Here is a 26061-nt window from a genome sequence, read left to right as displayed (position 1 = left end):
GAGTGTGTCAGTATTTACAGGGGGTCCCCGAGAGTGTGTCAGTATTTACAGGGGGTCCCCGAGAGTGCGTCAGTATTTACAGGGGGTCCCCGGGAGTGTGTCAGTATTTACAGGGAGTCCCCGGGAGTGTGTCAGTATTTACAGGGGGTCCCCGGGAGTGTGTCAGTATTTACAGGGGGTCCCCGGGAGTGTGTCAGTATTTACAGGTGGTCCCCGGGAGTGTGTCAGTATTTACAGGGGGTCCCCGGGAGTGTGTCAGTATTTACAGGGGAATCCCCGGGAGTGTGTCAGTATTTACAGGGGGTCCCCGGGAGTGTGTCAGTATTTACAGGGGGTCCCCGGGAGTGTGTCAGTATTTACAGGGGGTCCCCGAGAGTGTGTCAGTATTTACAGGGGGTCCCCAGGAGTGCGTCAGTACTGACAGGGGGTCCCCGGGAGTGCGTCAGTATTTACAGGGGGTCCCCGGGAGTGAGTCAATATTTACAGGGGGTCCCCGGGAGTGTGTCAGTATTTACAGAGGAATCCCCGGGAGTGTGTCAGTATTTACAGGGGGTCCCCGGGAGTGTGTCAGTATTTACAGGGGGTCCCCGGGAGTGTGTTAGTAATTACAGGGGGGTCCCCAGGAGTGTGTCAGTATTTACAAGGGGTCCCCGGGAGTGTGTCAGTATTTACAGGGGTCCCTGGGAGTGTGTCAGTATTTACAGGGGGTCCCCGGGAGTGTGTCAGTATTTACAGGGGGTCCCCGGGAGTGTGTCAGTAATTACAGGGTGGTTCCCGGGAGTGTGTCAGTATTTACAGGGGTCCCCGGGAGTGTGTCAGTATTTACAGGGGTCCCTGGGAGTGTGTCAGTATTTACAGGGGGTCCCCGGGAGTGTGTCAGTATTTACAGGGGGGCCCCAGGAATGTGTCAGTATTTACAGGGGGTCCCCGGGAGTGTGTCAGTATTTACAGGGGGTCCCCGGGAGTGTGTCAGTATTTACAAGGGGTCCCTGGGAGTGTGTCAGTATTTACAGGGGTCCCTGGGAGTGTGTCAGTATTTACAGGGGGTCCCCAGGAATGTGTCAGTATTTACAGGGGGTGTCCCCGGGAGTGTGTCAGTATTTACAGGGGGTCCCCGGGAGTGTGTCAGTATTTACAGGGGGTCCCCGGGAGTGTGTCAGTATTTACAGGGGGGCCCCAGGAATGTGTCAGTATTTACAGGGGGTCCCCGGGAGTGTGTCAGTATTTACAAGGGGTCCCTGGGAGTGTGTCAGTATTTACAGGAGGTCCCCAGGGAGAAGTACTGAGGGTGGTGGCTATGAATGTATATATTGTGGAGGGATTGTGGGGTGGTGAGTAGAGACTGATGTTAACCTGTCTCCCAGTCAGGGCTGCAGCAGATAATGGAAGGGGATACATTTGGTGTATAACTGGATAATCGCACTCCAAACAGACAGAGATTGAAATCAAAATTCAAATCCATTTTTATTCACATTGTCAATGCAATATGCATGTACCAAAAAAACATAATTTCAAAATAATATACATAATGACACTGAAAGTAAAAAAAGCACACACCATACATCACAGGATGTACTGATACTAGTATCTTAGATACAAAATGAGTTGCTCAGAGGAGAAATCCCCAAAATTCACTTTCAGAAAATAAATTAAGATTTTAAAGAAAGATGATGCACAAATTTGAATGAAATCGGGCACTGATCAGGACACCTATACCGTCATAAAATGGGCAATGGCAGCATATTTTGGGGTTTGTCTGTTGGGTTAAGTTTTAGCCATTGGTTGACTGCTGTAACAAATCACTTCTGGAACTTAAACAAAAAACTATTTGTACCAACAGATTCAGTGGTGTTATTCACCTTCCTGTTTTCAAATGAAGTTTCTGGCAAAGCACTGTAGTACCATTATTCAAGAAGGGTAGCAGGGATAAACCAGGGAATTACAGGCCAGTGAGCCTAACATCTGTGGTAGGGAAATTATTGGAAAAAATTCTGAGGGACAAAATTAGTCTCCACTTGGAGAGGCAAGGATTAATCGGGGATAGTCAGCATGGCTTTGTCAAGGGTAAATCATGTCTGACAAATCTGATTGAATTTTTCGAGGGGGTGACTAGGGGGGTGGATGAGGGAAATGCTGTGGATGTGGTTTACATGGACTTCAGTAAAGCTTTTGACAAAGTCCCGCATAGGAGACTGGTCAAGAAGGTAAGAGCCCATGGGATCCAGGGTGCCTTGGCGCGTTGGATCATAAACTGGCTGAGTGGCAGGAGGCAGAGGGTGATGGTCGAAGGTTGCTTTTGTGACTGGAAGCCTGTGTCCAGTGGGGTACCTCAGGGATCGGTGCTGGGTCCCTTGTTGTTTGTGATCTACATAAATGATTTGGATGAGAATGTAAAAGGTATGATCAGTAAGTTCGCAGATGACACGAAAATTGGTGGGGTGGTAAATTGTGAGGAGGAAAGCCTCAGGCTACAGGATGATATAAACGGGTTGGTCAGATGGGCGGAAAAGTGGCAAATGGAATTTAACCCTGAAAAGTGCGAGGTGATGCATTTTGGATGGACAAATAAGGCAAGGGAATACACAATGAGTGGTAGGACCCTAGGAAGTACAGAGGGTCAGAGGGACCTTGGTGTACATGTACATAGATCCCTGAAGGCAGCGGAACAGGTAGATAAGGTGGTTAAAAAGGCATATGGGATACTTGCCTTCATTAGCCGAGGCATAGAATATAAGAGCAGGGAGGTTATGATGGAGCTGTACAAAACGCTGGTGAGGCCACAGCTGGAGTACTGTGTGCAGTTCTGGTCGCCTCACTATAGGAAGGATGTGATTGCTTTGGAGAGGGTGCAGAGAAGATTCACCAGGATGTTACCTGGGATGGAGCGCCTCAGCTATGAAGAGAGGCTGGACAGGCTGGGGTTGTTTTCCTTGGAGCAAAGAAGGCTGAGGGGGGACCTGATTGAGGTGTACAAAATGATGAGGGGCATAGATAGGGTAGACAAAGAGGAACTTTTCCCCTTAGTAGGGGGGTCAATAACAAGGGGGCATAGATTCAGGGTAAGGGGCAGGAGATTTAGAGGGGATTTGAGGAGGAACTTTTTCACCCAGAGGGTGGTTGGAATGTGGAACTCAATGCCTGAAAGGGTGGTAGAGGCAGGAACCCTCACAACATTCAAGAAGCATTTGGATGAGCACTTGAAATGCCATTGCATACAAGGCTATGGACCAAATGCTGGAAAATGGGATTAGACTGGACAGGGATGGATGGGCGGCGCAGACACGATGGGCCGAAGGGCCTCTTTCTGTGCTGTAAAACTCTATGACTCTATGACTATGACTGTACCAGGAATTGCCCTTTCAAGGTCACCACCTCAGCCATTAGTAAATCCCTGAATTCAAGTTCTTCTGGTTACCAGGAACAGGGTGGGGGGTGTTTAAAATTAAATTGCTTTTGTTATCTTAATTAACTCATTTGCAACAAATTGTATAATACGCTCAACTGCAAGTTAAACTACCTGTACAACCACACTAAAGGCGAGGCCCGCAAGGCCGAGCCAGAGGGGCTTATTAAGAATCAGCTGAGTGTATCTCGTTGACAATGCATCATGGGAAATCTATGCCCTCAGCACCGTAATCCAATACTAAAACTAGACTTCTCTCAAGGTAAACTAGAATCTTTTTCACCTGGCCTGCCCTTCGCATTTCAGATAATAAATATTGTCCCTGTCTCTTTGCTGTATGTGAGATCTTTCACTGCACAAAATAGCTTCCTGGTTTCCAGACAAAATGGTCACTGCACTTCAAATTAATTGATTGTGAAACACTGTGAGATTTTTCTGAGAGGTGATCAGGCGCTGTGTAAATGCAACTCTTGCTCTTTTCTCCATTTACCATTAGCTTATAGGCCTAGTGGACCTCAAAAACGCCTAGCTGCTGGGCTGCACCAGTCATATTCATAGGTTTAGCATTGAGACTTGAACGAGCAGCCATGGCTTCTACAGTACTGGAAGAACACTGGTCTGTCAGTGGCCCAATCAAAGTTCCCCCATAGCTCTTCGAGAATAACAAAAGTTCTGGATAAAATACATATTCTGATCTGGCAAGTTCTGATCTGAGGTTTAACTACTAAAGCAGTCCTGTGGTGCTTCAGAGGTTAGGGATCAAAGGGCTTGCATTCTTTCATCATGTTGCAAAAAGTGTTCACAGTAGACATAGTCATCTGTCAATAAACTGAAGATTAAGCTCCTGCTCCGGCACCAGGAGAGTTCTCGTCATTGGTTTTACGATGCTGTCCTTGAACTCTGGTCTCACCTCAAAGTGGGTCAGAATCTGAAAAAAAAGGCACACGTAAACTGCACCACCACAGTAAACTTTTCTACATACACACTCCACCAGAGGACATCACATTCATCAGAATGATACCCTTAAAGGGTTAAATTAGGAGGACCAGGTGCATGAATTTTGTCTCGTTTTCCCTTGAGTTTAGAAGGTTGATGGGGGATCTGATCAAATGTTTAAAATGTTAAAAGGATTTGATAGGGTAGATACAGAGAAACGGTTTCCTCTGGTGGGGGGAGTCCAGAACAAGGGGGCAGAACCTTAAAATTAGAGCCAGGCCGTTCAGGGGTGTGTCAGGAAGCACTTCTTCACACAAAGGGTGGTGGAAATCTGGAACTCTCTCCCCCCAAAAGCTGTGGATGCTGGGGGTCAATTGTAGCTGTCAAGACGGAGATGGATAGATTTTTATTAGGTAAGGGGATCGAGGGATAAGGAACAAAGGCGGGAAAATGGAGTTGAGGTAGGTGCAGATCAGCCGTGATCTGACTGAATGGCAGACCAGGCTCGAGGGCCTGAATGACCTCCTCCTGTTCCTAGTTATTGATAAAACCACCATCTGGAAATGGTTAACAAGTCAGCAGCCAATACAGATCTTGTACTTGCTCTACTGAGTCAGCTAGTGCTACAACTATTCCATTTATTTGTTTATAAAATTATGAGGGGCCTAGATCGAGTGGATAGGAAGGACCTATTTCCCTTAGCAGAGAGGTCAATAACCAGGGGGCATAGATTTAAAGTAATTGGTAGAAGGATTAGAGGGGAGTTGAGGAGAACTTTCGTGGTGGGGGTCTGGAACTCACTGCCTGAAAGGGTGGTAGAGAGGCAGAGACTGTCATGACATTTAAAAAGTACTTGGATATGCACTTGAAGTGCCGTAACCTGCAGGGCTACCCCCCAAGAGCTGGAAAGTGGGATTAGGCTGGGATAGTTCTTTATCGATGGGCCGAATGGCCTCCTTCTGTGCCGTAAATTCCTATGATTCTAGGACTTGCATCTACTAAGTACCGTGGCCATGAAACAGTAACCCCATTTCCTATTGTGCCTAGCAGAGCCCAAATTCCCCAACTTACTCTAGCCAGGGCCAGGTGGACCTCTAACTCTGCGATTCTTCTTCCAATGCAGCTCCGCTTCCCAAATCCAAATGGGATGGACGCGTAGGGATGAAAACTCTCATCCTTGTGAAGCCATCGCATCGGCTGAAAGCAGTCAGGGTTGGGGAAGATCTCCTCATCTCGTGAGGTTGCATAGTGACACAGAGTAATCAGGGTCTGGATAGAAGAATGAAGACCATTCAGAATCATCAAAGCACCATCGGAACAATGGTCAGCTATCAAAACACAAGGCTACCAGGAGGGTGCAGCAGTATTCCCCGTGCACTCTACCTCAAGCACACACAGCCAGGTAGGTCACACCTTCCAGATTAATATAAAAATCAAATCTCTATTTGTTGGATGCCCATGGAAGCTTTTTATTAAATGACCTGCATGCCTCAGGGTGCAGATTATGACTGATTTTGCTGCTCAATGTAAGAATCACTTGTGTGATCTTTTTTCATTCATTATTTTATATATTATTTCACATACCTAATAGAGATCTTGAGAAGGGATTTGATATGGTAAAAGCTACATTTAAGATTATGAAAGGTGTTACGTCCGTGTATAATGGTGTGGAGATGCCGGAGTTGGACTGGGGTGGACAAATGAAGAAGGAGCAGCGCTCCGAAAGCTTGTGATTTCAAATAAAGCTGTTGGACTATAACCTGGTGTTGTGTGACTTCTTACATTTGTCCGTGTATAAGACACAGACTGCGGAGAACGGTATAATAGGTGTTTACTCAACGTGGCTCAGACTGCAACTGATCTGTACAGATTACCACTCAGCGTTATATACAGGTGTGGTCACTGCAGGTACTACAGTATACATGAGCTGTAAAAAGTAGTTCCCCCCTTAAAGGTACATACATTACAATTCCTCCCCTTTTAGATTAACAGTACCATAACACTCATTTAACAATTAAATATCAAACTAATTACAATTAACACTTTTAACATGCAACATTAGCTGAAAATAGTCTATTTATAAATTCAGCCTTTGGGGAGCCTTCCTGATCCTTTCTGGATAGTGCCTTTCCCGAGTGTCTTGCTCTTGGTGCGGAGGCAATTCTGGCCCCCTGTCGTCGGTTGGTTCATCAGCTTCCGATCCTACTGTTTCTGGGGTAGATGCTACCTGTACGTCGGGTTCATCACCAGGTACGTATGGGCGAGGCATGGGGTTGACTTGTTCCTGTGACTCTAGGATCTGGTCAGCATGGCGTCTCACGATGCTCTCCCCAACGTCCACTGTGTACATTAGTGGGCCCTGCCGTGTGCATATCGTTCCTGGCTGCCATTTTTCTGTTCGGTAGTCGCGGGCCAAGACTGGTTGCCCTACATTGAAGCTCCTTGTTGGCTTCTCATGGATGTGCTGGAATTGCTTACTCTCAACATCTCTTCGTATGTTTGGTCTGAGCAAATCCAGGCGAGATCTTAACCTTCGGTTAAAGAACATCATGGCTGGGGCCTGGTTGGTGACTGCATGTGTCGCATTCCGGTAGGCGAACAGGAAATTGTCCACCTTGTGCTGCAGCGGAATGTTGTCATTGTACATAGCCTTTATTGCCTTCTTAAAGGTTTGTACGAACCTCTCAGCCAATCCATTTGTGGCTGGATGATACGGGGCAGATGTGTAATGTCTTACCCCATTCTTTTTCAAGAACCTCCGGAACTCTTCGGACACAAACTGTGGTCCGTTGTCAGAGCAAATCTGTTCTGGCAAGCCATTCCTGGCAAAAATGGTCCGTAGGACTGCAATAGTTTTCTCCGTGGTGGTGGAGGACATTTTGATGACCTCAGGCCATTTCGAGTGCGCATCCATGGCTATTAAAAACATTGAGTCCATGAATGGACCAGCAAAATCAATATGCACCCGTTGCCATGGAGATGAGGGCCACTCCCATGGGTGTAGAGGGGCCTGTGGTGGTGCATTTTGGACTTTCTGGCATCCTGAGCAGCTCTTGGTCAGGTCCTCGATTTGTTTATCGATTCCCGGCCACCACACATAAGCCCTGGCTAGGCTTTTCATTTTTACCCCTCCCAGATGACCCTCATGAAGCTCATTGAGCACTCTATCCCTTAACTTGGGTGGAATTACCACTCGGGATCCACACATCAAGGTCCCCCGGCACACTGACAGCTGTTCTCTCCTTGTTGAGAATGCTGGCAACAGTGAGTCGCCATGTGCTGGCCATCCCTTCACCGTCAAATCATATACCCGAGACAGTGTCGGGTCATTTCGGGTTTCCTTTTCGATATAAGCGTTAGTTACTGGTAGGTATTCAACTATAGTCGAATAGAATATTTCGACAGGATCCACTGCTGGTGCTTCCTCCGCAGTAGGCAGTGGCAGGCGTGATAGCCCATCAGCATTTCCATGCTGTTTCGTGCCCTTATATTCAATCTCATAGTGGTGTGCCCCTAGAAAAAGTGACCATCTTTGTAGTCATTGCGCAGTCATCACCGGAACGCCCTTCTTCGGATTAAAAATGGAGACAAGAGGCTGGTGATCAGTCAGCAAGGTGAATTTCTGCCCGTGCAGATAGTGATTGAACTTTTTCACTCCCCACACTAGGCTGAGGGCCTCCCTGTCAATCTGGGCGTAGTTACGCTCGGCTGAGGTTAGTGATTGTGACGCAAAGGCTATTGGCCTCTCTGAGCCGTCCGAGAATTTGTGCGACAGCACTGCTCCAATGCCGTAGGGTGACGCATCACATGCCAACCGAATTGGTAATGCTGGGTTGTAATGGGCCAATACCTCTTTCGATGTGATTAGTGTTTTGCTCTTCTGGAAAGCTCGTCTACATTCGTCACTCCACTTCCATGGCACCCCAGTTTGCAGTAGGGTGTTCAGTGGGTGTAGTATTGTAGACAAATTTGGCAAGAACTTATGGTAGTAGTTTACCAGCCCGAGGAACGACCTCAGTTGTGACACATTTTCCGGTGCTGGAGCCTTGACTACTGCCTCAATCTTCTCTGGGGACTTATGTAACCCCTCTTTATCGATAACGTGGCCACAATACGAGATTTGTTTTCTAAAAAACTCGCATTTGGGGCGGTTAGCTCAGAGCCCATATTCCTGCAATCTAGTGAGCACCTGCTCCAGGTTGGCAAGGTGATCACTGTCATTTTCGCCCGTGACCAGGGTGTCGTCCAAATAACACTGGGTCCCTGGGATCCCTTGCAGGACTTGTTCCATTGCCCTCTGCCAAATAGCTGATGCTACCCCGAATATCAGCCGGTTGTATTGGTCGAGACCTTTATGGGTGTTGATTGTGAGGTATTTTTTTGATGCTTCTTCTACCTCCATTTGCAGATACGCCTGGGCCAGATCAATCTTAGTGAAGCGTTTCCCTCCAGATAGCAAGGCAAAAATATCTTCAATCCGCGGAAATGGATATTGTACGGTGTGAAGGACCGGGTTCACTGTTACCTTAAAGTCCCCACAGATGCGAACCTTCTTTGGTTCCCCAGGTGTGCTGCTCAACGACTTTTTCATCACAGGGACGATGGGTGTAGCCCACTCGCTCCAGTCTACCTTGGACAGTACACCTGAACGTTCCAGACTCTCCAGCTCTGCTTCGATGGCTGGGCGGATCGCATAAGGTACCAGTCTGGCCTTAAAAAATTTTGGGCTTGCGTTTTCTTCAATTTTAATCGTCGCTGTCATGCCTTTTAGTGTTCCGAGTCCTTGCTGGAACACTTCTTTCGCGTCAGTTAGGATCTTTGACAGTCGCCCAGGTGTGACGTCGTCATCCTTTTTGTCAGCCACAGTCAGTGCCTGTATGGAATGCCAATCCAGTTGTATTTTCCGGATCCATTCACGTCCCAGTAATGGTGGTCCTCCATCTTGCAATACATACAGGTCTAGTTTTGGTGTTTCCTTACCGTTATATATAACGGTCACCCTTATTTTTCCTTTGGGGTAGACTTTTTGCCCCGTGTACGTCTTCAAAATAATTTTTGTGTCTCTCAAGGGTATGTGTGAGAATAGCCGCTCGTAGTCCCGTCGGTTTATGACTGTTAGGGCTGATCCTGTGTCCAATTCCATCTTTACCTGGACTCCTGCTATCTTGAGAGTGACCCAAATGGTTCGGTGATCCTCCGTTGTGATCACATTATGTAGTTTCAGACAACTCAGTTCCCTGCTTTCGAAGTCGTTATCACTCTTTTGTTCGTTTGAACTATTCTCCGTCATCTTATGTACCTTCTGGTACTTTCCTTTGGTAGGTTTCTTATTGCTGGTTTTCTTTCCCGACCTGCAGACTTGTGCTATGTGTCCTACTTTTCCACACTGTCTGCACACTTTGTCTTTGAACCAGCAATCATTCTGGTCGTGTGTTGTTCTGCCGCAGCGATAGCACTTCTCTGTTCCATATGACATTTCGTTTGTGCCATATTCTTGCGGTCTCTGTTGTATCTCTGCAGCGCCCCGTGCTGCTGCTTCATATGATACCGCAATGCTGAAAGCCTTTTCTAGCGTAACGTCCTTTTCAGATAAAAGCCGTTTCTGGGTTCCTTCACTTTGAAGCCCACACACAAACTTGTCCCTTAAGGCATCTGTCAGTCCCGCTCCAAACTGGCAGTGATTCGATAGTTTGCGCAGTTCTGTTAAATAATCAGCATTGCTTTCATCCTTATGCTGGTTCCGTTTGTGAAACTTGAATCTTTCTGCTATCAGCAGCGGTGTGGGGTTTAAATGTTCCTTTAGTATCGTTACTATGTCTTCAAAACTCTTTTCCATTGGCTTCGTTGGGGTTACTAGATTTCGTAATAAACCATACGTCTTTGCACCCATTAAATTTAACAATACCGACGCTTTCTTGTCATCTGACACCTCATTTGCCTCGCAGTACACCTCTATTCGTTCGACATATGTAGTCCAATCTTCGACTTCATTGTCAAATGCGGTGATACTGCCACTCTTCGGCATTTTGGGTGTGGTTTAAAATGGCGTCTCCCAATGGCTTAAAATGGCATCTCCCGCGCTTTCCTTCCTCCCCCGCTGCTGCCGACGCCGCTCCTGGCGGTTCTCGTGGCAATGGCGGCGCCCTGTAGGTTTCGCGCGCTTCTCTCTCTCCCTCTCTCCGACGCTGCTCGGCCCCTGAACACCGGCTGCACCCTGTGCGCTCTGCCCTCTCTCTCTCTCCCCCGTCGACGCTGCTCGGCCCTTTGCTGTGCCGCTCGGTCGGGCTCTAGCCCGCCGCTGTCCGGGAAGGGTCTGCGCACTACCTGTTGCCAGCCTGTTTCGCTGGACCACCTCGACTGGAAAGCCAAGCTTGGCTCTCGACAGCCTCCCCCGCAATTCTCGAGTCTCTGCTGGATGACTGGGCGGTTGCCCGTGGTCGACGCCCGAGTCTCTGGCCTTGACCTCCAATCCACTGATCTCCAGGAACGAATCCCCGGGAGGTGATGCAGAGTTGCAGGTAGGTTCGAACCTGCCTCGTTGCCAATGTTACGTCCGTGTATAAGAAGACACAGACTGCGGAGAACGGTATAATAGGTGTTTACTCAACGTGGCTCAGACTGCAACTGATCTGTACAGATTACTACTCAGCGTTATATACAGGTGTGGTCACTGCCGGTACTACAGTATACATGAGCTGTAAAAAGTAGTTCCCCCCTTAAAGGTACATACATTACAAAAGGGTTCGATCGGGTAGACGTAGAGAAGATGTTTCCACTTATGGGGGAGACCAGAACCCGGGGCCATCAATATAAGATAGTCACTAATAAATCCAATAGGGAATTCAGGAGAAACTTCTTTACCCAGAGAGTGGGGAGAATGTGGAACTCGCTACCACAGGGAGTGGTTGAGGCGAATAGTATAGATGCATTTAAGGGAAAGCTAGATAAGTGCATGAGGGAGAAAGGAATAGAAGGTTATGGTGACAGGGTGAGATGAAGAGGGGTGGGAGGAGGCTTGTGTGGAGCATAAACACCGGCACGGACCAGTTGGGCCAAATGGCCTGTTTCTGTGATGTTAATACAGTACATATATCTACAGTATATATTACATATAGTATGTGTATATGTGTGTGTGTGTGAGTGTATGTATGTGTTTATACGTGTATGTGCGTATGTGTGTGTATATAAGTGTGTGTGTGTGTGTGTGTGATTAGTACGGAAAAACAGTTCATGCAGATGCATTTCCTGTTCATTATGTCACACTACTCCGTCACACTTCGTTATACACAGATTTATTTAAGGAAAACCTCTTCCAGCTGACTGGCTCAAATTGTTAATTGTAATAAAACACAAAGACATCAGAAATAGTAAACATGCAGGTAAACTAAACACTTATAACATAACAACCCCTTTTATGATGTTATTATAGGGATATAAGCAATGTTCTTGTTAAGCTGTGCGACCGCGTGGCCATCTGGAGGTCCCGCGCAGGCCGCTCACCGGCTTTACAGGGGTAATAACCGCGCATGCGCAAAAAATTGAATGGGCCGCGCAGCCAATCAAGGGCCCGCGCACCCAAAAAAAATTACAGGGAACATTGGATACAAGCCCCAATTGTTCAATAATGGGGTTAAGATGGTCTGTGGCTCACCTACACCTCCAGCAGAGGGTGGGGCTGGCCCAGTTTTTCCAATGGGAGCCATTCCCCTTAATTTGAATAGGCTACAGTCAGGAAAAGTTCACTGCCAAGTGTTTGGATTGTAGCACATTGGTCTGAAAATCTGGCAAGACAGCAGCACTTAAAGGGCTGCCGCTAGTCACTAAAGGGAAAATAAGGAGATATTAGGACAAGTGACCTAAAGCTTGATCAAAGAGGTAGGTTTTAAGGAGCGTCTTAAAGGAGGAGAGAGAGGTAGAGAGGTGGAGAGGTTTAGGAAGGGATTTCCAGAACTTAAGGGCTAGGCAGTTGGGAACTCCCACACCCTCTGGATTTAAAAAAAAAAATCTTACAATTCTCTACACTCCTTACTTTTTGGGGAATGATGTATTCTCCGATTTGGATATCTTTATCTGGAATCACACGAGCGTTACCCGGGATTACAGGATAAAGCCTGGAAAGTGGAAAAATGGTACATTATACGTATGTTTCAGTCAGAATTCCCTCGTGTATTCCTGATGTTCCCGGTCATTTCTCTCACCGCTGTTTTGTGTTTCTGATGACGGATGTCCGTGCTTGGGAGTTGACTACTTTTTCTGCTTTCGACGCCCAGTGTCAGCATCGGGCACTCCCCGGTCGAGTAACAACACATCCAGCTCCCTTTATTCTGTGCCACCAGCGTGCCTCTGCTCCAACCTCAGAACAGCGCCCCCGACTGTCATTTGTCCACTTCCCACACCAGTCCTCCCAAAAAGAAGTGACATTTCTCTCGCGCTCCCAACACATAGGAGGTCTGAGAGCTCATTACAGGCCAAGGGAAAGGAGGGAGAAACCTCTCAGAGTAAGACTGCCAATTTTGTGAAAGTTAATGCCGAATTCCATAGAATTTACAGCACAGACACAGGCCATTCGGCCCAACTGGTCCATGCTGACGTTTATGCTCCACACCAGCCTCCTCCCATCCCTCACTATGAGCTGACCCAATTTTTCCAATGGGAGCCCTTTCCCTTCATTTGAATAGGCTTCAGTCAGGAAATGTTTACTGCCGAGAGCTTGGACTGTAGCTCGCTCGTCTGAAAATCTGGCGAGACCGCAGCTCGTCAAAGGGACATTTTTGGGTGGTGGGCTCACATCTGCTGGGGCTGGAGTCGAGGCGACCCAAACTCATTTCACGGTACACCTTTAAGACCAGCAGAGAGGGGAGGCTGCCATCCTGTCAGTCCAGGCTAGATTCAAGCTCATTCCCGACGGGTGAAAGGTCCGTTAGCTTTCAGTCCCTCCACCATTGCATGACCACCTCCACTGAGTTTTTGATAAGTTGCCCACTCCGTTAACAAACAAATCCAACACAATTTTGCACTCATTTTCAGGTCGGAATTGGTGGCTGCAGTCCCCCAAACACAAATCCCTGGATGCTGCGACTGGGAGGTGCTGAGCAGAGGATAGACCATATAGAAGGGACACCCACACTTGCAGGCAATGTTCCCTCTAAGCTGCGCATGTGAAGGTACCGCGCAGCTGCTGACAAGCGGCAGCCGCACAAAAGATTTAAAGGTGCCATTGAAAAAACTGGCCGTGCACAACAACGACATTTTAGAGGGAACATCGCTTGCAGGGTAGCAACACTCACTCTTTAACCTCACCTCAGTGCTTCCTTCACAACAGCTTTCATGAGGGGCATCTTTGCTACGTCAGCGGCTGAGGGAATGGGCTGGTCTCCAACCGTCTGTTTTATTTCGCGGTGCAGGGCTGCCTGAATGTCCGGGTGCCTGGACAACTCATATAGTGTCCACGACATTGTGCTGGAAATCTACAGGAACAAGAGCGGGAACACGGATCAGTTTAATACTGGCACTGAAAGGGAAGGGGAACCACCTAGTGTAGCATTGAGCAATACAGATAAGAAGGTCCCAGGTCAACTCTCAGTCTCTGCTGTTACAAGTGCCTGAAATAGCCCTAGGCTACATGGGAAGCCATTTACCAATGACCCTTGTTGGACAGTGGGCATGTGCGCCAACATCAGCAGAGGACAGGACTGGACTTGGATGTGATGGCCTCTGTGATGGGATAGCCTGCCAACATTGAAGTCAATGAGAGGTATATTGAGTAGGGTGTTCCACCCAATCCTGTGGGATTCCCGCTCAGCGAATTAGGTTAAAATAACCCCCGCTGAATATTACAGAATCTGAAAAAAAACACAATAAATGGTGACAAGCACTTACTGTGTCCACACCAGCGAGTAGCAACTCTGTGATGTTGCCATAAATGGTTCTCATTGGGAGATTCTGGGACGACAGGAAGTAGGTCAGGTACTTCCCCTCGATTGGTTCCCTTCTCGCTAACTTCTGTTGAATTTCCGCCATCTTTCTGTCTATGTGTCCTTTAGCTGCCATTTAAAAAAAAAAAATTGCAAAATAACTTCAAGGATAAGGTCAGACGTAGCATCACTTTCCCTGACCAGCACTAACTGCAGTTGAACCCCTGTTGGGAAGAGCAACACATCTCTGCTCCTGACACAGTCTACTGTTCCAAGCGGGATTGTACGCACAGTTCCTTGCACAGCGAGTGCCTGATCTCAGTAGCAGGGCGGTGTCAGTTACAGGCCTGGTCCCTCCTCACATGGACACAGAGTTTAAAGAAAAAGGAGCTTACAAGTCTCATTCTGAGGGAATAACAGGAGCAGGAAACTCAACACCAGAGTACTCAAAACCAGACTTTGCTTGTGTATTTTTGTTGCTACTAACAGCTGCTTAACCATCTGCCATTGTGCCTTCCACTGTGGAACGGCCATCTCCCCCCATTGCACTCCCAATTGCAAAGAGGTCATCGTAGGTTTCATATCAGGGGGCCCCCTGTATCTTTGTTTACTGGAAGAGTAACCAAGAGAGGGTAGGCTGGTCAGACAGCACTGGGAGGCTCATAACACCCACCCACCCTCTGGGACCGGCAACCCACAACATGCAGGCTGAGGCCCTCCTACTTCCAGTTGCCCCGGAGGCGGTGCTTGCGGAGGTTTTGGTTTACAAAGGAAGCGGTCAGCGAGTTATGCCGCAGGCTGCGGGTCACTTCCACCGCAGGCACCGCTCTACCAGAGGCTGTAAAGGTCACCGTCGGCCTGAACTGTGGGGCCATGCCAGGCTGCCACTGGAGACAGTAACCTTCGCCATTTAGCATAAAGTAAGACACAGACACACTGGGGTAGGTTTTCACTTTTGGGCAGGCAGTGGGCGGCAAGCAGTGGGCAGTGGACGGCGGGCAGTGGGCAGTGGATGGCGGGCAGTGGACGGCAGGCAGTGGGCGGCGGGCCGTGGGCAGTGGACGGCGGGCAGTGAGCGGCGGGCAGTGGGCGGCGGGCAGTGGGCGGCAGGCAGTGGACGGCGGGCAGTGGACGGCGGGCAGTGGGCAGTGGGTGGCAGGCAGTGGTCAGTGGACGGCAGGCAGTGGATGGCGGGCAGTGGACGGCGGGCAGTGGACGGCGGGCAGTGGGCAGTGGACGGCGGGCAGTGGATGGTGTGCAGTGGGCGGCGGGCAGTGGAGGGAGGGCGGGCAGTGGGCGGCAGGCAGTGGGCAGTGGGCGGCGGGCAGTGGATGGCAGGCAGTGTGCAGTGGACGGCGGGCAGTGGACGGCGGGCAGCGGACGGCGGGCAGTGGACAGCGGGCAGCAGACGGCGGGCAGTGGATGGCGGGCAGTGGGCGGCGGGCAGTGGATGGTGGGCAGTGGGCAGTGGATGGCGGGCAGTGGATGGCAGACAGTGGGCAGTGAACAGTGGACAGCGGGCAGTGAACAGTGGATGGCGGGCAGTGGATGGCGGGCAGTGGATGGCGGGCAGTGGCTGGCAGGCAGTGGGCAGTGAACGGCGGGCAGTGGATGGCGGGCAGTGGATGGCAGGCATGTGGGCAGCGGGCGGCGGGCAGTGGGCAGTGGATGGCGGACAGTGGGCAGTGAACAGTGGACGGCGGGCAGTGGATGGTGGATGCCGGGCAGTGAACAGTGAACGGCGGGCAGTGGACGGCGGGCAGTGGACGGTGGGCAGTGGATGGCGGGCAGTGGTCAGTGGGCAGTGGATGGCGGGCAGTGGGCAGTGGATGGCGGGCAGTGGATGGCGGGCAGTGGACGGCGGGCAGTGGGCAGTGAGCAGTGGATGGCGGGCAGTGGATGGCGGGCAGTGGACAGTGGACGGCGGGCAGTGGACGGCGGGCAGTGGACGGCGGGCAGTGGACGGTGTGCAGTGGACGGCGGGCAGTGGAGGACGGGCAGTGGGCGGCGGGCAGTGGAGGGCGGGCAGTGGGCAGTGGGCGGCAGGCAGTGGGCGGTGAGCAGTGGATGGCGGGCAGTGTGCAGTGGACGGCGGGCAGTGGACAGTGGGCAGCGGATGGCGGGCAGCGGACGGCGGGCAGTGGCTGGTGGGCAGTGGGCGGTGGGCAGCAGGCAGTGGACGGCGGGCAGCAGGCAGTGGAGGGCGGGCAGCGGACGGCGGGCGGTGGATGGTGAGCAGTGGACGGCGGGCAGTGGATGGTGTGCAGTGGGCAGTGGATGGCGGGCAGTGGATGACGGGCAGTGGATGACGGGCAGTGGGCAGTGGATGGCGGGCAGTGGGCAGCGGGCAGTGGGCGGCGGGCAGTGGGCGGCAGACACTGGGTAGTGAACAGTGGACGGCGGACAGTGGACGGTGGACGCCGGGCAGTGAACAGTGGACAGCGGGCAATGGGCAGTGGATGGCGGGCAGTGGGCAGTGGATGGCGGGCAGTGGATGGCGGGCAGTGTGCAGTGGACGGCGGGCAGTGGACAGTGGGCAGCGGATGGCGGGCAGCGGACGGCGGGGCAGTGGCTGGTGGGCGGTGGGCAGCAGGCAGTGGACGGCGGGCAGCAGGCAGTGGACGGCGGGCAGTAGAGGGCGGGCAGCGGACGGCGGGCGGTGGATGGTGAGCAGTGGACGGCGGGCAGTGGATGGTGTGCAGTGGGCAGTGGATGGCGGGCAGTGGGCAGTGGATGGCGGGCAGTGGGCAGCGGGCAGCGGGCAGTGGGCGGCGGGCAGTGGGCGGCGGACACTGGGTAGTGAACAGTGGACGGCGGACAGTGGACGGTGGACGCCGGGCAGTGAACAGTGGACGGCGGGCAGTGGGCAGTGGATGGCGGGCAGTGGGCAGTGGATGGCGGGCAGTGGCTGGCGGGCAGTGGGCAGTGAACAGCAGGCAGTGGGCAGTGGATGGTGGGCAGTGGATGGCGGGCAGTGGACGGTGGGCAGTGGGCGGTGGATGGCGGGCAGTGGAGGGCGGGCAGTGGGCAGTGGATGGCAGGCAGTGGACGGCGGGCAGAGGATGGCGGGCAGTGGGTGGTGGGCAGTGGATGGCGGGCAGTGGGCAGTGGGCGGTGGGCAGTGGATGGCGGGCAGTGGGCAGTGGACGGCGGGCAGTGGGCAGTGGATGGCGGGCAGTGGGCAGTGGACGGCGGGCAGTGGACGGCGGGCAGCGGGCAGTGGGCGGTGGGCAGTGGATGGCGGGCAGTGGGCAGTGGACGGTGGGCAGTGAACGGTGGGCAGTGGGCAGCGAGCAGTGGATGGTAGGCAGTGGATGGCGGGCAGTGGGCAGTGGACGGCGGGCAGTGGGCAGTGGATGGTGGGCAGTGGACGGCGGGCAGTGGACGGCGGACGGCGGGCAGTGGACGGCGGGCAGTGGGCAGTGGATGGCGGGCAGTGGGCAGTGGACGGTGGGTAGTGGACGGCGGGCAGTGGACGGCGGACGGCGGGCAGTGGACGGCGGGCAGTGGACGGCGGGCAGTGGACGGCAGACGGCGGGCAGTGGACGGCGGGCAGTGGACGGTGGCAGTGGATGGCGGGCAGTGGACGGCGGGCAGTGGACGGCGGGCAGTGGGCAGTGGACGGCGGGCAGTGGACGGTGGGCAGTGGATGGCGGGCAGTGGAGGGCGGGCAGTGGGCAGTGGATGGCAGGCAGTGATAGGCGGGCAGTGGACGGCGGGCAGTGGACAGCGGGCAGTGGGCGGTGGGCAGTGGATGGCGGGCAGTGGGCAGTGGACGGTGGGCAGTGAACGGTGGGCAGTGGGCAGCGAGCAGTGGATGGTAGGCAGTGGATGGCGGGCAGTGGGCAGTGGACGGCGGGCAGTGGGCAGTGGACGGCGGGCAGTGGGCAGTGGATGGCGGGCAGTGGGCGGTGGACGGCGGGCAGTGGGCGGCGGACGGCGGGCAGTGGACGGCGGGCAGTGGACGGCGGGCAGTGGATGGCGGGCAGTGGGCAGTGAATGGTGGGCAGCGGACGGCGGGCAGTGGACGGCAGACGGCGGGCAGTGGACGGCGGACGGCGGGCAGTGGACGGCGGGCAGTGGACGGCAGACAGCGGGCAGTGGACGGCGGGCAGTGGACGGTGGCAGTGGATGGCGGGCAGTGGATGGCGGGCAGTGGACGGCGGGCAGTGGACAGCGGGCAGTGGACAGCGGGCAGTGGGCAGTGGACGGCGGGCAGTGGACAGTGGACAGCAGGCAGTGGATAGCGGGCAGCGGGCCGTGGACGGCGGGCAGTGGGCAGTGGACGGCGGGCAGTGGACAGCGGGCAGTGGGCAGTGGACAGCAGGCAGTGGATGGCAGACAGTGGGCAGTGGATGGCAGGCAGTGGGCAGTGGACGGCGGGCAGTGGGCAGTGGACGGCAGGCAGTGGGCAGTGGACGGCGGGCAGTGGGCAGTGGACGGCGGACAGTGGGCAGTGGACGGCGGACAGTGGACGGCAGGCAGTGGGCAGTGGACGGCGGGCAGTGGACAGCAGGCAGTGGACAGCGGGCAGTGGGCAGTGGACGGCGGGCAGTGGGCAGTGGACGGCGGGCAGTGGGCAGTGGACGGCGGGCAGTGGATGGCGGGCAACGGGCAGTGGATGGCGGGCAACGGGCAGTGGACGCCGGGCAGTGGATGGCGGGCAGTGGACGGCGGGCAGTGGGCAGTGGGCAGTGGACGGCAGGCAGTGGGCAGTGGACGGTGGGCAGTGGACGGCGGGCAGTGGACGGCGGGCAGTGGACGGCGGGCAGTGGGCAGTGCCCGCCGTCCACTGCCCGCCATCCCTCCCCACTTCCTCAGCCTCGACACATTGTACAGGACACCACTCCACATTAACGAGGCATCTCACTTACCGAAAGCAAACATGTAATCCCAGCAGGCAACGAAATTCCGCCAGGGTCCCGGGTAGATTTTGTGCAGAAACTTCGGCATCACCATGGTGATGAGCGTCATTTGAAACATGGTGTTAATCGACTGGATAAAATCTTCCGTTTCTTTGGGAACATCAGCCTTGAGGCAGCCAATCCGTGTCTCAAAGAGCACTGAAGAGATACCTGGAAGAATTAGCAGAGGTGGACAGAGATCACTACTTATGGAAATTAAAAACTACCTCAGTAATCACACAATATTACTTGGGGCTGAGTGGTTTAGCATACTATTCTGTTATTTCTGGGACCTGAATTTAGTCTCAACTGACAGAAGGCCCTTTGATTTTGTTCCCATTTCAGGAGTGCGGCCTCCATGAGATGCTCTCTCCCGCTTAGGTCCATTGCAGGCCTACTTTACAATACAGAGACCTGACTGTAGGCCACAGATGCCTGTGGGCCACCAACTGCCCACAATCAGCGAGGAAGACCAAAGCACTGGATCCAGTGCCAGCTTTGTAAGCCTGGCCGCCCCTTCCCTGTGGGCCAGCCGTTCACCCCCTAGCAGTGGAGCCAATGGTGGAAGAAGCGCACTCCTCGAATGTGAAAGTCCCTGTCTGTTGGGCAGTAAGAGTCGTGAACAAAATGAGTTTGTCATTGGTCCCAGCCCAGGTCTTGGCCGCAACAGCTTCACACCAACAAGCTGGCATTCAGCCATGAGTTCTGTACACAGTCCCGCAGTCGGAGAGATAAAAAGAATCCACAGCAAATCTGAACTTAAACAGAAGACGCTGGAGACACCAGTTGTAATATTAACTTACCTTTCTAAACATTAATGCATCTCCCTCTTTCAGCTGCCGAGTGATCTCCTTGTGGCGACACGCCACCACTGGACATAATCCGCTCACGGCGGCACGGACAGTTTAAGCAGACGCCCCCAGCCGGGGGCCCTTTCCGCCAGCAACTTGTTTCCCGCAGGGACAGGCTGCCGGGAGCACTTCCTGTCTGGGGAGTATTTAAGTGGATGCGCGGGCTTTTCCAGTTCCTCTTTGTCATGAGGTAGAATAAAAGCAGTTGTGTTTTACTAGCTCTGGTCTCGACTCCCACGTTTGCCGCGGTAGCTCAACACCGGTGACCCCGACGCTCAGGACGAATCCTAAGCTAGCATGGCGGATACAAACGCAGTCACGGTTAAATTACCGGACTTTTGGGAGAACCTAGCCAAAGCCTGGTTTGTTCAAGCTGAGTCCAGATTCCGGCTGAAACACATTACAGTCGACGCCACAAAGTACGACTACCTCGTCTCCGCTCTCACCTACGCCACAGTCCCCAAGGTTTGGGCAGCGCTGCAGAATCCACCACCGGACGGCAAGTACGAACATCTGAAGGCTGCGCTCCTTAAAAAAATTTCAAACGTCCTCTTACCAGCGCCACTGCCAACTCCTTGACCTCCCCGGCCTTGGTGACGCTTCACCATCAGACCTGCTTTCCCACATGCTGTCCCTCTCGGACGACAAAAACCCTGGCGCCCTCTTTCGCACGCTTTTCATTCGGCAGCTCCCCGCCAGCATCCGCCCGCTCATTGTGGAGTCTGGCTCCACGGACCTGAATGACATAGCCGAAAAGGCCGACCGGCTGCTCTCTGCACAGTCCGCTCGCGACGTCGCGCCCGACCTCACGGCAACGACCACGCGGTCTTCCCGGCCCACTAGGCCCGACCGCCCTACCACTCCGGGTCACTGCTACTACCACACCCGTTTTGGCGCTAGGGCCCAACGCTGCACGCCACCGTGTACTTTCAAACCCCCCCCCGCACTGGCCCCCGCGATGGCCGCGGGGCAAAAGGGGCCCCTACTGTACGTCACCGACGACAGAACCAACCGCCGATTTCTGTGCGACACAGGGGCCCAGCACAGCATCACCCCCGCCTCCGCCCTCGAAATCCAACGCGGCACACGGGGTATCAAGCTGGCCGCAGCCAATGGCTCTGACATCCGCACATATGGCACCCGCATGGTCACGCTCGACCTCGCGAGCCGCCGCTACCGCTGGGAGTTCCTCACAGCCAAGGTCCTCTGCCCACTCCTCGGCGCAGACTTCCTACGCGCCCACGGCCTCCTTGTCGACATTCCGAGGCACCGCCTCGTCGGCATCAACACTATGGCCCCCATCCCCGGCGCATTTACCCCGGCCCGTTCGGCCGGCCTGACGACCTACTGCCTCGCCAGAGCCACGGACGACTACTCGGCACTCCTAGCCGAGTTTCCCGCCCTCACTAACCCGACCTTTTCGGCAAAAGCCGCCAAACACGGTGTGGAGCACTATATCCCCACCACCGGCCCCCCAGTTTCTGCCCACGCCCGCAGACTCAACCCAGCCAAGCTGGAAATCGCGTGGGCCGAGTTCACCACCATGGAACAACTCGGCATCATCCGCCGCTCCAGCAGCCCTTGGGCCTCGCCCCTCCACATCGCCCCCAAGCCCGGCGGAGGCTGGCGCCCTTGCGGGGACTACCGCCGCCTTAACAACGCCACCACCCCCGACCGATACCCGGTGCCACACATCCAGGACTTCTCTGCCCGACTGGCCGGACGAACCGTCTTTTCCAAAGTCGACCTGGTGCGCGGTTACCACCAAGTTCCCGTACACCCCGCGGACATCCCCAAAACGGCCGTCATCACCCCATTCGGCCTGTTCGAGTTCCTGAGGATGCCCTTCGGCCTCAAGAATGCAGCCCAGGCTTTCCAGCACCTGATGGACTCAGTCCTCCGGGACCTAAACTTCCTATTCGTCTATCTAGACGACATTCTCGTGGCCAGCTCCTCCAAACAGGAACACCTCGAACACCTTCGCATCTTGTTCGGGCGCCTAGCCCAACACGGGCTCATCCTCAGCCCGGCGAAGTGCCAATTCGGCCTAACCGAGATCGATTTTCTCGTTCACCACATCACCCCTGCTGGGGCCGTCCCCCTGCCCAACAAGGTGCAGGCCGTCCAGCAATTCCCCCGCCCCACAACCATCAAGGGCCTCCAGGAGTTCCTCGGGATGGTGAACTTCTACAACAGGTTCATCCCCAGAGCGGCAGCCCTCATGAAGCCCCTATACGACTCCCTCCGAGGTAAATCTGGCAAGATGGACGTAACCTGGACCACTGACACGTCAGCCGCCTTCGACGCCACCAAAAACGCGCTCGCCGACGCCACCCTGCTCGCGCACCCGAGGGCCGATGCCCGGGTCGCGCTCACCACCGACGCCTCCGACCACGCGGTCGGCGCCGTGTTCGAGCAGTGGGTCAATGGCGCGTGGCAGCCACTTGCCTTCTACAGCCGGCAACTGCGCCCCCCGGAGGTCAAATACGCCACTTTCGACCGCGAGCTTCTCGCGCTCCACCTGTCGGTCCGCCATTTCAGGTTCCTCCTGGAAGGCCGCCCCTTCACCGCGTACGTGGACCACAAGCCGCTCACATACGCGATGGCCAAGCACACCGAACCCTGGTCCGCTAGGCAGCAACGCCAGCTCGCAGCCGTGTCCGAGTTTACTACGGACATCCAGCACGTCTCCGGTAGAGACAACGTTGTCGCCGACTGCCTTTCCCGTCCTGCCATCTGCGCGAATCACCTCGCGGTCGACTACGCGCAACTAGCAGCGGCCCAGCTCACGGACCAAGACCTCCTCTCGGCGGCTACCAGCCTGCCAGGGCTACGCCTAGTCAAGGTCGCGCACGGGCCCGAAGCCACGGCAGTCACTTGTGACGTCTCACTCGGCCAACCCAGGCCGGTCGTCCCTGCAACCTGGCGCCGCCGCATCTTCGACGCGCTCCACGGGCTCTCCCACCCGGGTTCCCGCGCATCCGTCAAACTCCTCTCCCAGCGTTTCGTCTGGCGCGGCCTCAGCAGAGATGTTCGGACTTGGGCCACCTCCTGCCAACGGGCTAAGGTACAGCTGCACACAAAAGCACCCCTGGGAGACTTCGAGGTACCCAGCCGCCGCTTCGACCACGTACACGTCGACATCGTCGGTCCCCTGCCGCCATCGCAAGGCCAAACTTATCTCCTCACGATGGTCGACCGCTACACACGCTGGCCTGAGGCAGTGCCGCTGACCTCCACCACCACAGCCGACATCGCCAGGGCGTTCGTTAACACCTGGGTTGCGAGGTTCGGCGTACCGGCCGATATAACCTCCGACAGAGGCGCCCAGTTCACCTCCGAACTCTGGACGGCCACAGCACGCAACCTCGGGGTGACGCTCCACCGAACCACGGCGTACCACCCGCAGGCCAACGGGCTTTGTGAACGCTTCCACAGGTCACTCAAGGCCTCACTCCGCGCCGGCCTGCAGGACAGTACCTGGACTGACCGCCTACTGTGGGTGCTACTAGGCCTACGCACCGCGGTCAAGGAAGACCTCCAGTCCTCGGCAGCGGAGTTAGTCTACGGACAACCGCTGCGCGTCCCAGGCGAATTCCTTCCGGAGGCTACCACGCCTTGGTCGGCCGAACAGCAGCGGCTCAACTCTTTCTCTTCCGCTCAGCAGTTCGCCCCACTTCCGGTCAACCGACACGGCGAACTCGCACCTCACGTCCCGCCAAATTTACAGCAGGCGCGCTTCGTCTTCGTGCGACACGACGCGCACCGCGGGCCCCTGCGACCCCCGTACGACGGACCGTACGAGGTGCTACAAACCGGGGACAAGGCTTCAAGCTGCGACTCGGCGACAGGGTCGACACAGTCTCCATCGACCGGCTCAAACCAGCACACACAGAACCAGGGGAACAGGTCCCCGTGGCACGGCCTCCAACTAGAGGCCGTCCCGCCAGCAAGCCAGCACAGCCGGCGGCGAACCGCCCGGCCCCACCAACTAGACCGGCGACCACTCAGAGCCGCTGCGGCAGAACCATCAGACCACCGTCACGACTCGTCCACTCCTCCTAAGCGGATTCTGGGGGGAGCTCTGTGGCGACATGCCACCACTGGACATAATCCGCTCACGGCGGCACGGACAGTTTAAGCAGACGCCCCCAGCCGGGGGCCCTTTCCTCCAGCAACTTGGTTTCCCGCAGGGACAGGCTGCCGGGAGCACTTCCTGTCTGGGAAGTATTTAAGTGGCTGCGCGGGCTTTTCCAGTTCCTCTTTGTCATGAGGTAGAATAAAAGCAGTTGTGTTTTACTAGCTCTGGTCTCGACTCCCACGTTTGCCGCGGTATCTCAACATCCTATACTTTTCCAAAGACCCACAAAGTTGATTGTGTCGGCGCCTTTATTCTTGAAGCCACACACAGTCCACCACTGACAACGCAAAAAGTTGGGTTTCGCGCTTTAAAAAGTTGGAATGATCCAATCATTTGAATTAAGCAACTTTGAATTAAGAGGAGTGGTTGCTATGGGAACGAGAAAGGTCCTCCTCGAGCAGTAGGGCCACCTGCCTTCCTTCACTGCTCTGAGGAGGACATTACTGCCGCAGAGTAATAAAGTACTTTTTGAAGTGTAGTCACTGTTGTAATGTAGGAAACGTGGCAGCCAATCTGCGCACAGCAAGCTCCCACAAACAGCAAATGTGATAATGACCAGATAATCTGTTTTCGTGATGCTGGTTGTGGGATAAATGAGTTCAGACAAGGGAGGTGTAATTGGACAGCACTCATCGATTTTAATTTCTAAGCTCAAGTCTTTTTACAATTTATAAGAAGTGGGCCATTGACTAGGACACCTGTTTAATAGGATGAGCAAGATTAGAGTCAGGTTGGATAGGAAATCAACTCAAGGAAATAAGGATCTGCCGGGAGATGTCCTTCCTTCCTTTGCCCCTCTTCCCATTTGCAGCCCTCACCTTCTAATCCAAACTTGTAGAACTCTCCTGCCAGGTCCTTCACCAGGCCATGGTCATTCTTGGTCCGTTGGTGCCGGAGCCTGTGGATCAGGTCGGTGACTACCTCGTTGAGGACACCGCTGTACGCCGCCACTTCCTTTGGCTTCAGCATGTGTCTGCTGAGGGTGCTGCGGAGCTTCTGCCACTCCTCCCCCTCCCTGCAAGAACGGAATACGCTTAGCACAGCTGAAGTAACAGCAATGGCCAACAGCTCGCTGGTCACAAGGTCACAGGGCCACAAGGTGCCTTTATATACATTAACCATCATTATCTTTTGCAGGGTAAGGGGCCACTGACAGTTCCAATACAGTCGGGTCAACAAGAAAGAGGCCATTCGACTCTGCTCCTGCGCTGGTGCTAGCTCGTCAAGTGGGCCCATCTACTCTAATTCCATTTTCCTGCTCTTTCACTGTATTCTTCCTCTTCAAATACCTCTCTAATTCTCTTTAAAGTGATGTTATGAGGGGAAAGAGAGAAAGAAAGAACTTGCATTTCTATAGCGCCTTTCACGACCTCAGGACGTCCCAAAGCGCTTTACAGCCAATGAAGTACTTTTTGAAATGTAGTCACTGTTGTAATGCAGGAAACGCGGCAGCCAATTTGCGCGCAGCAAGATCTCACAAACAGCAAAGTGGTAATGACCAGATAATCTGTTATAGTGCTGTTGGTTCAGGGATAAATATTGGCCAGGACACCGGTGAGAACTCCCCTGCTATCTCTTCCCCTTTTGAGCACAACTCCCTGTTGGGAGCGTGAGATTGGACAATATACCCAGCAGCCCCTCCTGGTAAAGCATTCCACGTTCTAATAACATCCTCTCTGTGGAAAAGATGTCTTCAATCTTCACCCTTCAGGCGATAAGATCGGTGAAGCATTTGGTCAATTTCAATTCAAGATCCCGATGTGAAACTGAGATTTTTTTTGAATGGTTTATTTCAAATGGTTTTAGAGAAAAGCTATTACATAGAATTTACTGCACAGAAACAGGCCATTCGGCCCAACGTATCCGTGCCGGGGTTTATGCTCCACACCAACCTCCTCCCACCCCCTCTTCA

At 54.0% G+C, this 26061-nt stretch overlaps 1 protein-coding gene across 1 annotated transcript in view; it reads right to left on the bottom strand.

Annotated features, from left to right (window-relative positions):
• Window positions 1-3096: 3096 nt before the first annotated feature.
• Window positions 3097-26061, bottom strand: part of cyp27b1 (cytochrome P450, family 27, subfamily B, polypeptide 1) — a 32994-nt gene continuing 10029 nt past the window's right edge. Inside the window, exons 3-9 of the mRNA XM_085972947.1 lie at window positions 24968-25164; window positions 19128-19328; window positions 14219-14382; window positions 13640-13806; window positions 12369-12450; window positions 5411-5608; window positions 3097-4331 (exon numbers count right to left, since the gene is read on the bottom strand). Coding sequence (XP_085829073.1) covers window positions 4218-4331; window positions 5411-5608; window positions 12369-12450; window positions 13640-13806; window positions 14219-14382; window positions 19128-19328; window positions 24968-25164 — 1123 coding nt within the window. The 3' untranslated portion in view covers window positions 3097-4217. The remainder of the gene's footprint in view (window positions 4332-5410; window positions 5609-12368; window positions 12451-13639; window positions 13807-14218; window positions 14383-19127; window positions 19329-24967; window positions 25165-26061) is intronic.

This window comes from Somniosus microcephalus, chromosome 33, assembly GCF_052327205.1.
Source record: "Somniosus microcephalus isolate GS21.2 chromosome 33, FLI_Smic_1.0, whole genome shotgun sequence".
NCBI lineage: Eukaryota > Metazoa > Chordata > Chondrichthyes > Squaliformes > Somniosidae > Somniosus > Somniosus microcephalus.
This window is presented reverse-complemented; position numbering and strand designations above follow the sequence as displayed.